The 16,055-nt window shown below is 42.2% G+C and overlaps 1 protein-coding gene across 1 annotated transcript in view; it reads left to right on the top strand.

Annotated features, from left to right (window-relative positions):
- The first annotated feature begins 1,540 nt into the window (after window positions 1-1,540).
- The window catches only part of LOC139414387 (synaptotagmin-6-like), a 53,613-nt gene continuing 39,098 nt past the window's right edge, over window positions 1,541-16,055 (top strand). Inside the window, exon 1 of the mRNA XM_071162302.1 lies at window positions 1,541-1,700. Coding sequence (XP_071018403.1) covers window positions 1,541-1,700 — 160 coding nt within the window. The remainder of the gene's footprint in view (window positions 1,701-16,055) is intronic.

The following is a 16,055-nucleotide window of genomic DNA, read 5'->3' as shown; positions in this document are numbered from 1 at the left end:
TGTATTATGTCACCAGCAGGGTGCAGCATGAGTGGGTTAGCAGCTGTATTTGATATCACTATCAGTTTTGGAAATAAATAGATTACGTAATAAAGCAACACCAAATTGATTCATTTGTTTATATATCACATGTGATTCAGCCCATGTACCACAATTCAAATGCATATTTCTCACACTTAAATACTTATTTCCATTAATACCCACATTAAAAAAATACTATAGTTTACTATAGTATAAATTCTGTAGTAATACTATAGTTAAAAAAACTGGCAGTGTTTGTAGTACACTGTAGAATTAACTACAGTGTTTTTCAGATATTACTATAGTATACTATAGTAGTATACTACAGTCTGAGTGGATAGTTCAGAGCTTCTGCTCTTTTCTGTAACCTGTATTGAACACAATATATGGTCTATACTTGGCATGTAGGTTTCTAACTTATGGGTGGCACAAATTGGGATAAGGGGAAGGACAATTGGCAAAGTATATTCAAATTAATTGCTGTAGTATTACTACAGTTAAAAAACTTTTTGTGGACTGTAGTGTTTTTGTGGACATTACTGTAATATTTACTGTAGGGTTTTTGCGGACTGTAGTATACTGAGTGTTTACTATAGTATTCTACAATATACTACACAATTTTATAGTTAATAATAAACATGATCAAGGGATACTACAGTGTGTAGTATAGTATTCAACAGTATACTACAGTGGACTACAATACTATGTACTGTAGTATTCTATAGTAAACAAAGGCATTTTTTTCATGTGGGCACCTTCCATTTATGTATTTTTTTAACATTTGGAATAATGTAGAACACATTTTCATGTGTCACACCTGCATGGTAAAAAAAAATACATGTACAGTGTTTGAGTAGAGTATTTAAACAGATTTGAGTTGAATTTTTGAAATACAGCGACTCCTATCATCCCTAGTCAAAGTAACATGTACAGTCTTCTACATTATACACATTTGCGTACACACGAGTGAGTGCATAATATAAATATACTCAGTCTGTAGGAAGACCTCTCTCTCTCTGTCTCTCTCCACCCTCTGTCTTTCTCCACCCTCTGTCTCTCTCTCCACCCTCTGTCTCTCTCCATCCTCTCTCTCTCTCCACCCTCTGTCTCTCTCCACCCTCTGTCTCTCTCTCCACCCTCTGTCTCGCTCTCCACCCTCTGTCTCTCTCCATCCTCTGTCTCTCTCTCCACCCTCTGTCTCTCTCCACCCTCTGTCTCTCTCTTTCTAAGCATGGATATGGCATGATGCAACACTCCTGCTCCAGGAATACCTGGGGGGTCCCACTGCTTCATCAAACCCCCTCCCACACATTCTGTCTTATGCACACACAGACACACATATTGATACTGACTGGCTGTACATCCAGGAGCCTGAGAGGCAGAGAGAGCCAGAGTGAGTTACAACAAGAGGAAAGCGGCAAGTTGCATACATTTTTTTATGCAGCACCACCACCATCCCTCCTGCACTTTCTCCAGTCTTGGATGAAAGCTAGAGACTGTGTGGGACTCACAAAGGAGGATGAGTTCTGCGGAGGAGAGAAAGGACCATGACATGCACTGTGAGAAGGCGGTGGCCCTCATCATTGACCTCTGTCTGGACGACAGCCCACTGTTGCAGCCCAACACCTGCCAGGACTTCATCACACTGCTGGCCACCAACCCAAACTCTGCATGGTCAGGTATGCTCCACAGCCCAACAGCCTCCCTCTGGTCACCACTGTTTGTTTGTGTTGTGAGTGACTGGGAGCACAAGTGTTCTGCTAAAAATGGTAACTTCTATGTGTGTGTGTTGTGAATGACTGGGGTCACATGATGTGTTGAACATGCTAACTGCTATGTTTTTTGTAGTGGTCCAGTAAAGGTAATTCATCATTCCTGCCAGATAGGATATTTTTTTATTTAACCTTTATTTACCTAGACAAGTAAGTTAAGAACAAATTCTTATTTACAATGACGGCCTAGAAACAGTGGGTTAACTGTCTTGTTCAGGGGCAGAACCACATAGTTTTACCTTGTCAGCTCGGGGATTTGATCTAGCAACCTTTCGGATACTGGACAACAATCTAACCACTGGAAAATATGGTGGGCTTGTTTGGCTAATTTAGCTAGTGTACTTTCTTAGACTTAAGTACTTATTTCTGTAACATGGCAAGAAAGAAAATCAAATATGTCGGTTGCTAGGGTGATTTTTTAAAAGAAAATGCAAAGTTGTTGAAATCAAAAAGATAGGTGCCTTGAACGATAGGCTTGGTTCCTGGAATGAAAAGAGAGAGAGAAAAATGTTTTCAGGGTGGTGGCAGAATATATGTGGATTGATAGATAATGTATTCCCCAGGGAAATAGATAACATAAAATTGAATTTTCGCTGATGAAATACGTTTTTTATATCATTGTGTTAACTATTGGCTCTCAATAGGACTCCCTTGTCATAATGTTGAACATTCCTCGATTGCAGATGCAGTTTCGATGACAGAAACCCCTGTTAGTCAAAGGAAAAATGCTGTTTTTCTCTACCATATTCTCCTCCCACTTGTGTGTGTTTCTCAGATATGTGAGGGAGGTCATCTGGAAATCCTCTGTGCCATAATTGTATCCTGTATCATACAAGAAGATGTTTCCCTGAACTAAGCTTTGGGCCACTTTCTCCTTACAAAACACTTTTCCTCCTATTCAACTCAAGGAAGCCTTTAATGATGTGCCAGCCAAGGGGAAACTGACTGACTGACAATACCCCATTAGTCATCATGGGGGTGGCCTTGCCTTTCACTTTTCAAAATATCACACTGTATTACTTTACATTGGTCTCCAGTTCCACACACACAGACATCCACTGTCACTCTCTAATCTCTTTCTGTCAAGTGTGGGCTCCATAGCTCTGCTCCGTCTTTACATTTTAGTCATTTCGCAGACACTCTTATCCAGAGTGACTTACAGGAGCAATTAGGGTTAAGTGCCTTGCTCAAGGGCATATTGACAGATTTTCCCCACTAGTCGGCTCGGGGATTCAAACCAGAAACCTTTCAGTTACTGGCCCAGTTACTCTAAAACGGTAGGCTACCTGCTGTCTTAACCGTGGGGTTTATTTGCAGGTAATTGAAGTGGCATCAGCTCACGCTGATTGTGCTCCAATTAAAGAGCTGTGCTGTGTCTGTCAGAGGGATCGCCCGCAGCACGGCCAGGAAGAGACCAGTGTGCACCAGTCCACAGGCAGTAATACCACATGAATAGAAGACTGCCACTGCGGACGCATACGCCCCTGCAGAGCGCTGTACACCGGCTTCCAAAAACCAAAGGTCACAGATTTGGAGTGGCAGGTTGGGCGACCGTTTGTGCTGAGGCGAATGTCAGAGTTGGCTGTGGATGAGTTTCTCGAAACCAAACTGGCTGGATTGGTTTGTTCTGCCTTTCAGACACACACACACACACACACACACACACACACACACACACACACACACACACACACACACACACACACACACACACACACACACTGATAGCATATGGGAGGGGAGTGTAGTTGGTAGTAGAAGGGTTAGCAATAACAATGATTATTTGGTGGTTGTTGTAGCTCATAGTGTAGTGTTAGTATAGGTACTGTAATTGTTGTAGCTCATATTGTAGTGTTAGTATAGGTACTGTAGTTATTGTAGCTCATTGTGTAGTGTTAGTATAGGTAGTTGTTGTAGCTCATTGTGTAGTGTTAGTATAGGTTGTTGTTGGAGCTCATAGTGTAGTGTTTGTATAGGTACTGTAGATGTTGTATCGTAGTGTTAGTACAGGTACTGTAGTTGTTGTAGCTCATTGTGTAGTGTTAGTATAGGTAGTTGTTGTCGTTCATAGTGTAGTCTTAGTATAAGTAGTTGGTAGTTGTTGTAGCATAGGTAGTTGTTGTAGCTCAGGTAGAGTGTAGTCATTGTTTAGTGTTAGTATAGGTAGTTGTTGTAGCTCACAGTGTAGTGTTAGTATAGGTAGTTGTTGTAGCTCATTGTGTAGTGTTAGTATTGGTACTGTAGTTGCTGTAGCTCACTGTGTAGTGTTAGTATAGGTAGTTGTTGTAGCTCATAGTGTAGTGTTCGTATAGGTACTGTAGATGTTGTAGCGTAGTGTTAGTACAGGTACTGTAGTTGTTGTAGCTCATTGTGTAGTGTTAGTATAGGTAGTTGTTGTCGTTCATAGTGTAGTCTTAGTATAGGTAGTTGTTGTAGCTCACAGTGTAGTGTTAGTATAGGTAGTTGTTGTAGCTCATTGTATAGTGTTAGTATAGGTAGTTGTTGTAGCTCATTGTTTAGTGTTAGTATAGGTAGTTGTTGTAGCTCACAGTGTAGTGTTAGTATAGGTAGTTGTTGTAGCTCATTGTGTAGTGTTAGTATTGGTACTGTAGTTGTTGTAGCTCACTGTGTAGTGTTAGTATAGGTAGTTGTTGTAGCTCATTGTGTTGTGTTAGTGTAGGTAGTTGTTGTATCTCATGGTGTGGTGTTATCATAGGTACTGTAGTTGTTGTAGCTCATTGTGTAGTGTTGGTATAGGTACTGTAGATGTTTTTAGCTCATAGTGTAGTATTAGTATAGGTAGTTGTTGTGGCTCATTGTGTGGTGTTAGTATAGGTACTGTAGTTATTGTAGCTCATAGTGTAGTGTTAGTATAGGTTGTTGTTGTAGCTCATTGTGTAGTGTTTATATAGGTAGTTCTTGTTCTCAGAATGTATTGTTAGTATAAGTACTGTAGTTATTGTAGCTCATTGTGTAGTTTTTGTATAGGTAGTTGTTGTAGCTCAATGTGTAGTGTTAGTATAGGTAGTTGTTGTTCTCATGGTGTAGTGTTAGTATAGGTAGTTGTTGTTCTCATAGTGTAGTGTTAGTATAAGTACTGTAGTTAATTGTAGCTTATTGTGTAGTGTTCGTATAGGTAGTTGTTGTTCTCATGGTGTAGTGTTAGTAAAGGTAGTTGTTGTTCTCATAGTGTAGTGTTAGTATAAGTACTGTAGTTGTTGTAGCTCATTGTGTAGTTTTAGTATAGGTAGTTGTTGTTCTCATAGTGTAGTGTTGGTATAAGTACTGTAGTTATTGTAGCTCATTGTGTAGTGTTCGTATTGGTAGTTGTTGTAGCTCATTGTGTTGTGTTAGTATAGGTAGTTGTTTTAGCTCATAGTGTAGTGTTAGTATAGGTAGTTGTTGTAGCTCATAGTGTAGTGTTAGTAAAGGTAGTTTTTGTAGCTCATAGTGTAGTGTTAGTATAGGTAGTTTTTGTAGCTCATGGTGTAGTGTTGGTATAGGTAGTTGTTGTAGGTGCAGTACAAGTAGTGCTATGATGCAGAATAGCTCTGTACAACTAAAAGATAGACAGCCTTTGTCCATTCTTATTTTCGATTACTGCTATGCGAAGCGGAAATGTTTAGGTTTATATAAATTCTTTCATGGAGTTGTCTGTCTCTTCTTACCAAAAAGTTACCATGACTGTTCTCGCTCTCTCTCTCTCTGTCCTTGTTTTGAATGTATTCGATTTTGTGCCAGTTTGGATGAATAGACGTATATCTTGGTGCAGATCAAATCGAATTCCCGCTACAGCACGTCTTCTCAATGATTGAGATTGTTCAATAATTCATTGATGCTTCACGATATCTTCAGGGGTATCTGTATTTTGTTCTATTGCATTAGCTGTTATTGTATGGATATGGTAGGGTTTACCATAACTACTCTTGATTGAATAAAGGTCCTGAGGTTGCATCATTACTTGAGTGTGTGCAGGCAGTGAAATTAGGGCATGGTTTTATCCAGCGTTATGAGCATTAGATCATTCACTTCATGTCACTGAGGAGGGATAACCAAGAGTGGAGAAGGAGGGAAATTGAGGAGGAGAAAAGAGGCCTGGGTTTATATGAAAACTGTTATGGACAACGAGAGGAAACTAAAAACAAACACCAGCACTCTTATCAGAACATCTCTGCACTGCCACAGTCACCCCTTACTGTTAGTTTTCCAATTTTGGTTGTAAACCTCATCTGGAAACAGCAAATATTACAGAAGGCTGAAGTCTTATCTTTGTCATCTAGAGGAATAGCAGCAGAACTGTGCAGTGTGCTGCCCACCACCAATACCACCACCACCACCACCACCACCACCACCACCACCACCACGCTGCGTCTGCTGCTGCAATATGTGAACATGAATAAATAAAGGAGTGGGGCTGAGAGTATGATAGTTAAGAAAATAGCATTAATACAGCATGTACAGGTATTGGGAGAGTGTTGTGGAGTTGTCTAGTCTCTGTAACTTATGGGGGATTATTACAGCGATGTTAGGCAGCAGTCCTATTGAGCAAAATGTAAATAATTCAGCTGACTGTTGCACTGTTTTCCAGCAATGTCAATAGCATGGATTGTAGACTTAAGGCTCGCACCTGGTTGGGCTCTCTAAGCCGATGGTTAGCTACTTTTGTAAGCCAGGTATGGATTTCAGAGGGGCTTTGACTGAGTTGACACAAAATCCCAGTGGGTAAAAGCCCAGTTATGTAAAACATGTATCTGATGTTGTTCTGAAACCCATAGACTAGAGGTGTATGTAGAGTGCCACATTGAATGCTTTATTGTTGATGCTAAATTATAGCTGAGCACAGGAAGAAGTTTGCTGGCAGGTGCCCAAACTTCTAGGCTTTGATATCATATGATACCTTGTGTTGCGATTTGGATTATAAAAGGAAATGCTGAATCCTTACAGAGGAAGGGATGGGGATGTGTAATGCTTAGAGGAATGGATGGGGATGTGTAATGCTCATATGAAGGGATGGGGATGTGTAATGCTCAGAGGAAGGGATGGGGATGTGTAATGCTCATATGAAGGGATGGGGATGTGTAATGCTCATATGAAGGGATGGGGATGTGTAATGCTCCTATGAAGGGATGGGGATGTGTAATGCTTAGAGGAATGGATGGGGATGTGTAATGCTCATATGAAGGGATGGGGATGTGTAATGTTCATATGAAGGGATGGGGATGTGTAATGCTCAGAGGAAGGGATGGGGATGTGTAATGCTCATAGGAAGGGATGGGGATGTGTAATGTTCATATGAAGGGATGGGGATGTGTAATGCTTAGAGGAAGGGATGGGGATGTGTAATGCTCACATGAAGGGATGGGGATGTGTAATGTTCATAGAAAGGGATGGGGATGTGTAATGCTTAGAGGAAGGGATGGGGATGTGTAATGCTTAGAGGAATGGATGGGGATGTGTAATGCTCATATGAAGGGATGGGGATGTGTAATGTTCATAGGAAGGGATGGAGATGTGTAATGCTTAGAGGAAGGGATGGGGATGTGTAATGCTCATATGAAGGGATGGGGATGTGTAATGCTTAGAGGAAGGGATGGGGATGTGTAATGCTCATATGAAGGGATGGGGATGTGTAATGTTCATATGAAGGGATGGGGATGTGTAATGCTCCTATGAAGGGATGGGGATGTGTAATGCTCAGAGGACGGGATGGGGATGTGTAATGCTCATATGAAGGGATGGGGATGTGTAATGCTCATATGAAGGTATGGGGATGTGTAATGCTTAGAGGAAGGGATGGGGATGTGTAATGCTCAGAGGAAGGGATGGGGATGTGTAATGCTCAGAGGAAGGGATGGGGATGTGTAATGTTCATAGGAAGGGATGGAGATGTGTAATGCTTAGAGGAAGGGATGGGGATGTGTAATGCTCATATGAAGGGATGGGGATGTGTAATGCTCATATGAAGGGATGGGGATGTGTAATGTTCATATGAAGGGATGGGGATGTGTAATGCTCATATGAAGGGATGGGGATGTGTAATGCTCATATGAAGGGATGGGGATGTGTAATGTTCATATGAAGGGATGGGGATGTGTAATGCTTAGAGGAAGGGATGGGGATGTGTAATGCTCATATGAAGTGATGGGGATGTGTAATGTTCATATGAAGGGATGGGGATGTGTAATGCTTAGAGGAAGGGATGGGGATGTGTAATGCTCACATGAAGGGATGGGGATGTGTAATGTTCATATAGAGGAAGGGATGGGGATGTGTAATGCTTAGAGGAAGGGATGGGGATGTGTAATGCTTACAGGAAGGGATGGGGATGTGTAATGCTCATAGTAATGAAGGGATGGGGATGTGTAATGTTCATAGGAAGGGATGGAGATGTGTAATGCTTAGAGGAAGGGATGGGGATGTGTAATGCTCATATGAAGGGATGGGGATGTGTAATGTTCATATGAAGGGATGGGGATGTGTAATGCTTAGAGGAAGGGATGGGGATGTGTAATGCTCATATGAAGGGATGGGGATGTGTAATGTTCATATGAAGGGATGGGGATGTGTAATGCTTAGAGGAAGAGATGGGGATGTGTAATGCTCATATGAAGGGATGGGGATGTGTAATGTTCATATGAAGGGATGGGGATGTGTAATGCTTAGAGGAAGGGATGGTGATGTGTAATGCTCACATGAAGGGATGGGGATGTGTAATGTTCATATGAAGGGATGGGGATGTGTAATGCTCAGAGGAAGGGATGGGGATGTGTAATGCTTAGAGGAAGGGATGGGGATGTGTAATGCTCATATGAAGGGATGGGGATGTGTAATGTTCATAGGAAGGGATGGGGATGTGTAATGTTCATATGAAGGGATGGGGATGTGTAATGCTTAGAGGAAGGGATGGGGATGTGTAATGCTCATATGAAGGGATGGGGATGTGTAATGTTCATATGAAGGGATGGGGATGTGTAATGCTTAGAGGAAGGGATGGGGATGTGTAATGCTCACATGAAGGGATGGGGATGTGTAATGTTCATAGGAAGGGATGGGGATGTGTAATGCTTAGAGGAAGGGATGGGGATGTGTAATGCTTAGAGGAAGGGATGGGGATGTGTAATGCTCATATGAAGGGATGGGGATGTGTAATGTTCATATGAAGGGATGGGGATGTGTAATGCTCATATGAAGGGATGGGGATGTGTAATGCTTAGAGGAAGGAATGGGGATGTGTAATGCTCATATGAAGGGGTGGGGATGTGTAAGGCTCATATGAAGGGATGGGGATGTGTAATGCTCAGAGTAGGGGATGGGGATGTGTAATGCTCATATGAAGGGATGGGGATGTGTAATGCTCATATGAGGGGATGGGGATGTGTAATGCTTAGAGGAAGGGATGGGGATGTGTAATGCTTAGAGGAAGGGATGGGGATGTGTAATGCTCATAGGAAGGGATGGGGATGTGTAATGCTCAGAAGCGGACCAAAGCGCAGCGTGGTGGTTATTCATGTTTTAATAAATCGCTACACATGAACAAACTAACAAAAACAAGAAATGTGAAAACGCAAAACAGTCCTATCCTGTGACACCAAACACAGTGACAGGAACAATCACCCACAAACACACAGTGAAACCCAGGATATGTAATGACAACTAATGACACCTGCCTCTGATTGAAGGGATGAAATGCCCCAAACATAGAAAAACAAACATAGACTGTCACGCCCTGACCATACTAAATAAATACAAAACAACAGAAATAGAGGTCAGAAGGGATGGGGATGTGTAATGCTCATATGAAGGGATGGGGATGTAATGTGAAGGGAATGTGTAATGCTCAGAGGAAGGGATGGGGATGTGTAATGCTCATATGAAGGGATGGGGATGTGTAATGCTCATATGAGGGGATGGGGATGTGTAATGCTCATATGAAGGGATGGGGATGTGTAATGCTTAGAGGAAGGGATGGGAATGTGTAATGCTCATATGAAGGGAGATGTGTAATGGAAGGGATGAAGGGATGGGGATGTGTAATGCTTAGAGGAAGGGATGGGGGGGATGTGTAATGCTTAGAGGAAGGGATGGGGATGTGTAATGCTCATATGAAGGGATGGGGATGTGTAATGTTCATATGAAGGGATGGGGATGTGTAATGCTCATATGAAGGGATGGGGATGTGTAATGCTTAGAGGAAGGGATGGGGATGTGTAATGTCATAAATAAATACGTCAGATATTAGACAGGCCTCTGTTCAGATACCCAGACCGGCCAGGGAGTTCTGGGTCATTGTGAAAGCATTATGTCTCACAGACAAATCAGTGATGAGAATGAGACAACAGCGCTCAGTATTCACAGGCGGGCCTTGAAGCATCTTAGCACAAGAACATTAGCCCCTGATGACCGTTAAATTGTACCTCACTCCAATTTCCAGGAAGATATTATGCTTTGTTTTTCAAAAACACCACTTAAGGCCTGAGGTTATCCTGGAGAAACAAGCAAAAGGACAATTGAAAATTCAATAATAAGCCTTTCCTGATGTAAGGCGAGGGGTGGATGGAGCAAGGGAAGGAGGGGAGACAAGGGGGGAATGACTAGGGAGGGGACAGAAGATGAGAGGAACGGGGGTACAGCAGGGTGGAGGAGGTACACCCACATTGGCTGATTCCCGAAATCTAATTTTCAGCCAAGGGCTGCCTGGCAAATGCCTAACATTTCTCCTCTGCTAAACTAAACTGCAACAGACAGAGGTTAACAAGGATCATAGACATTGACAAGCCTGTGGAGGAGATGGGAATTGTGACACTTTTATTGCCTCGAAAGCCAGTCAGCTCAATAAGAGAGAAAATATTTCCCAATGTTTTCATCAACTACTGAGTGTGTATGGAGCAACGTTGTCACGTTAGGAGACAGGCGCAGGAATACAAAATATATATTTTTATTTCTCTACCCAAAATAGCGTACGTCATGAACATGACGGTGACGAAGCCCAAAACAAACACGTATATATATATAACACTGGGCTTTAACCCAAACAAAGAGTGAGGTGTAAACCTCTAATAAATACACGGGACGAGACCCGTAATATGAGTGTAAATTCTTTTTTTAGGCTGGATCATGTTGTTGTATTGTATTGTTATATGTTTTAGTTATGTAATGTATTGATTGTTGCTGCCTTCTTGGCCAGGTCTCTCTTGAAAAAGAGACTCCGGGTCTCAATGGGCCTTTCCTGGTTAAATAAAAAATAAAAACAATTAACAAGTGCGCACTAACACAGAAGCCGATACAACAGAGCACAGGTACTCACAAGACCAAACAGACATGGAACAATAATCAACAAGGCCAATGGGAAATAGAAGGCACATATATACATATACTAATCAGGGGGAATGGGAACCAGGTGTGTGTAATGAGACAAGACAGTCCAGGGTTGGTGGCAATGATCCAGTTCAGTGACGCCTAGAAGGCCGGTGAAGTAGACCTCAGGAGCTGGTGAATGGAATGAGCAGCAGTACCGGGGGAATCCGTGACAAACTTACAGTTTAGGTTTTGCACTTGTACGCTATATGAGAGTTACGTTGTTATAAAGTGGAGTGTTGTTGTAACTTTCAAATCTATTGTACAGATCTATTGTACTCCTTTTTATTTATACATGTACAAGATCTGAAGTAGCCTAGTGTTGAAAGGATTCCTGTTGTTGACGTTTGAAATTGGCTGTAAATATCCTGATTTTAAAGACTGAGGAATCCTAGCAAATCGTGTTATCAAATATGTAAATCAAATCAAATCAAATTTTATTTGTCACATACACATGGTTAGCAGATGTTAATGCGAGTGTAGCGAAATGCTTTTGTGCTTCTAGTTCCGACCATGCAGTAATATCTAACAAGTAATCTAACCTAACAATTTCACAACAACTACCTTATACACACAAGTGTAAAGGAATGAATAAGAATATGTACATACAAATATATGAATAAGTGATGGCCTAACGACACAGGCAAGATGCAGTAGATGGTATAGAGTACAGTATATACATATGAGATGAGTAATGTAGGGTATGTAAACATGATATAAAGTGGCATTGTTTAAAGTGGCTAGTGATACATTTGTTACATCAAGATGGCAAGATGCAGTAGATGGTCTAGAGTACAGTATATACATATGAGATGAGTAATGTAGGGTATGTAAACATAATATAAAGTGGCATTGTTTAAAGTGGCTAGCGATACATTTATTACATCAATTTTTCCATTATTAAAGTGGCTAGAGTTGAGTCAGTATGTTGGCAGCAGCCACTCAATGTTAGTGATGGCTGTTTAACAGTCTGATGGCCTTGAGATAGAAGCTGTTTTTCAGTCTCTCGGTCCCCGCTTTGATGCACCTGTACTGACCTCGCCTTCTGGATGATAGCAGGGTAAACAGGCAGTGGCTCGGGTGGTTGTTGTCCTTGATGATCTTTATGGCCTTCCTGTGACATCGGGTGGTGTAGGTGTCCTGGAGAGCAGGTAGTTTGCCCCCAGTGATAGTGCAGACCTCACTACCCTCTGGAGAGCCTTACGGTTATGGGCAGAGCAGTTGCCGTATCAGGCGGTGATACAGCCCGACAGGATGCTCTCGATTGTGCATCTGTAAAAGTTTGTGAATGTTTTTGGTGACAAGCCTAATTTCTTCAGGCTCCTGAGGTTGAAGAGGCGCTGCTGCACCTTCTTCACCACGCTGTCTGTGTGGATGGACCAATTCAGTTTTTCTGTGATGTGTACGCCGAGAAACTTAAAACTTTCCAACCTCTCCACTACTGTCTCGTCGATGTGGATAGGGGACTGCTCCCTCTGCCTCTTTCCTGAAGTCCACGATCATCTCCTTTGTTTTGTTGACATTGAGTGTGAGGTTATTTTCCTGACACCACACTCCGAGGGCCCTCACCTCCTCCCTGTAGGCCGTCTCGTCGTTGTTGGTAATCAAGCCTACCACTGTAGTGTCGTCTGCAAACTTGATGATTGAATTGGAGGCGTGCATGGCCACGCAGTCGTGGGTGAACAGGGAGTACAGGAGAGGGCTGAGAACACACCCTTGTGGGGCCCCAGTGTTGAGGATCAGCGGGGTGGAGATGTTACCTACCCTCACCACCTGGGGGCGGCCCGTCAGGAAGCCCAGGACCCAGTTGCACAGGGCGGTGTCGAGACCCAGGGTCTCGAGCTTAATGATGATTTTGGAGGGTACTATAGTGTTAGATGCTGAGCTGTAGTCGATGAACAGCATTCTTACATAGGTATTCCTCTTGTCCAGATGGGTTAGGGCAGTGTGCAGTGTGATTGTGATTGCGTCGTCTGTGGACCTATTGGGGCGGTAAGCAAATTGGAGTGGGTCTAGGGTGTCAGGTAGGGTGAAGGTGATATGGTCCTTGACTAGTCTCTCAAAGCACTTCATGATGACGGAATTGAGTGCTACGGGGCGGTAGTCATTTAGCTCAGTTACCTTAGATTTCTTGGGAACAGGAACAATGGTGTCCCTCTTGAAGCATGTGGGAATAGCAGACTGGGATAAGGATTGATTGAATATGTCTGTAAACACACCAGCCAGCTGGTCTGCGCATGCTCTGAGGATGCCGTCTGGGTCTGCAGCCTTGCGAGGGTTAACACGTTTAAATGTTTTACTCACGTTGGCTGCAGTGAAGGAGAGCCCACAGGTTTTGGTAGCGGGCCGTGTCAGTGGCACTGTATTGTCCTCAAAGCGAGCAAAGAAGTTGTTTAGTCTGTCTGGGAGCAAGACATCGTGGTCCGCGGCGGGGCTGGTTTTTCCTTTGTAGTCCGTGATTGACTGTAGACCCTGCCACATACCTCTCGTGTCTGAGCCGTTGAATAGCGACTCTATTTTGTCTCTATACTGACGCTTAGCTTGGAACGCGAAGCGAGGCGGCCATCTCTGTCGGCCCCGGAAGTATTTTCTGGACAATGGAGATGCCCTTCCACACAGTACAAATAAAATTTAGACCGGACATATTCCTATCTCCTGTCTTATATCCTATTATGACCATGTCAATAAGGGCTGTATTGCTGTAGGGGTGGGGTTGACATGGTAACCCAAGCATACATTGTCATGAAGACTGGATATTGACACAATACTACATCAGGGTTGTATTCATTAGTGCACCCCATAGCAATACATAACAGCAACAGAAAACAAAAACAAGCATTTTTTATTGGACAACTTCAGATAGTCCCTCTCTCTTTCAGTCAGTTATATTCTGTTTGATACCTAATGAATATGACCCAGAGGCCTCTAATAAAAACATTACCCAGAGCCAGCTCAGCAGCAACCACAGATATGAATTACAGATACATTAACATGGTCATTACGAGCCTTGAATCTCTGGTCAACAAGTCATAATAGGTATATTATTAACAGGGTTGGGGAGTAACGGATTACAAAAAAACGGTAACTGTAATCCGTTACGTTACCAGCAAAAATATTGTAATCAGATTACAGATACCTTTGAAAAACGAGATGATTACTTTGAGGATTCCTTTTAAATTCAGAAAGGATGTTTGTGAAAACAAATCTTTGACACTTCTATGTTTTGTCAATGACATTCAAATTAGCATTGAAAAAAGGCAAAAGTTAAAATTTGTTCCACCTGAGCGAGTCTGACCACAAGTCAGAGACCACTATGATCACACACCAAATGTCTTTGATGGATCGTGGGAAAAGAGCAGGGATAGGCTTTTGTAGGCTACAATCCAAGTTGTCTTCCAATGGTGCGACTGCTGTCGGCATCCAAAGATTATCTGACTTGAATAAACTCTTGGAGGTAAGGATGAGAGCAGTGGTGTAGTCTACAGCGATATGGATATCACTTATTATTGATATCTACATAGCGCATTGAATCACACTGCTGCTCTCTCATTTAGCTATTTGCCCCTTTCAGATTGTGGTTGTTGTGGATGTCTGTTGACAAATCGAAATGTGTATTTGAACACAATAATGGTTGAATTCAATACATTTAAGCTGCCTATTCATCCTTGTTTTTGAAACCAGTGGACAGCCACTGAAAAATGCGCTCTTGCAACAGCTGCATAGTGCGGGTCCAAGCCTATGGAATAAAAGTAGGGCTTTAATTGCTCAATCTAATTCATGCTGATAAAAAAACATTCCATAAGCCTAATAGACACATGATTCCAAATGTATTATTTTATCATTTTGATGTCTTCACTATTATTCTACAATGTAGAAAATACTACAAATAAAGAAAAACCCTTGAATGAGTAGGTGTGTCCAAACTTTTGACTGCTACTGTATATCCATTGATTCTTGAAGAATATACTGTAACTTGTAAATGCCTCATGAGCTCAGTTCAACTGCCACACTCCACGAGAACCAAAAATATAAGGTTGTTTTTCTCCGATGTTTGTAAACATTGTAAATGTAAACAAACACTGTATAGCCTAATTTGTTTATTTAATTTTTTTTTATTTCACCTTTATTTAACCAGGTAGGCAAGTTGAGAACAAGTTCTCATTTACAATTGCTACCTGACCAAGATAAAGCAAAGCAGTTCGACACATACAACAACACAGAGTTACACATGGAGTAAAACAAACGTACAGTCAATAATACAGTAGAAAAATACGTCTATATACATTGTGAGCAAATGAGGTGAGATAAGGGAGGTAAAGGCAAAATAAAGGCCATGGTGGCGAAGTAAATACAATATAGCAAGTTAAACACTGGAATGGTAGATTTGCAGTGGAAGAATATGCAAAGTAGAGACAGAAATAATGGGGTGCAAAGGAGCAAAATAAATAAATGAATAAATACAGTAGGGGGAGAGGTAGTTGTTTGTGCTAAATTATAGATGGGCTATGTACAGGTGCAGTAATCTGTGAGCTGCTCTGACAGCTGTTGCTTAAAGCTAGTGAGGGAGATATGTGTTTCCAGTTTCAGAGATTTTTGTAGTTCGTTCCAGTCATTGGCAGCAGAGAATTGGAAGGAGAGGCGGCCAAAGGAAGAATTGGTTTTGGCGGTGACCAGAGAGATATACCTGCTGAAGCGCGTGCTACAGGTGGGTGCTGCTATGGTGACCAGCGAGCTGAGATAAGGGGGGACTTTACCTAGCAGGGTCTTGTAGATGACCTGGAGCCAGTGGGTTTGGCGACGAGTATGAAGCGAGGGCCAGCCAACGAGAGCGTACAGGTCGCAGTGGTGGGTAGTATATGGGGCTTTGGTGACAAAACGGATGGCACTGTGATAGACATAATCCAATTT

This window comes from Oncorhynchus clarkii, chromosome 7, assembly GCF_045791955.1.
Source record: "Oncorhynchus clarkii lewisi isolate Uvic-CL-2024 chromosome 7, UVic_Ocla_1.0, whole genome shotgun sequence".
Taxonomy (NCBI): Eukaryota; Metazoa; Chordata; class Actinopteri; order Salmoniformes; family Salmonidae; genus Oncorhynchus; species Oncorhynchus clarkii.
This window is presented reverse-complemented; position numbering and strand designations above follow the sequence as displayed.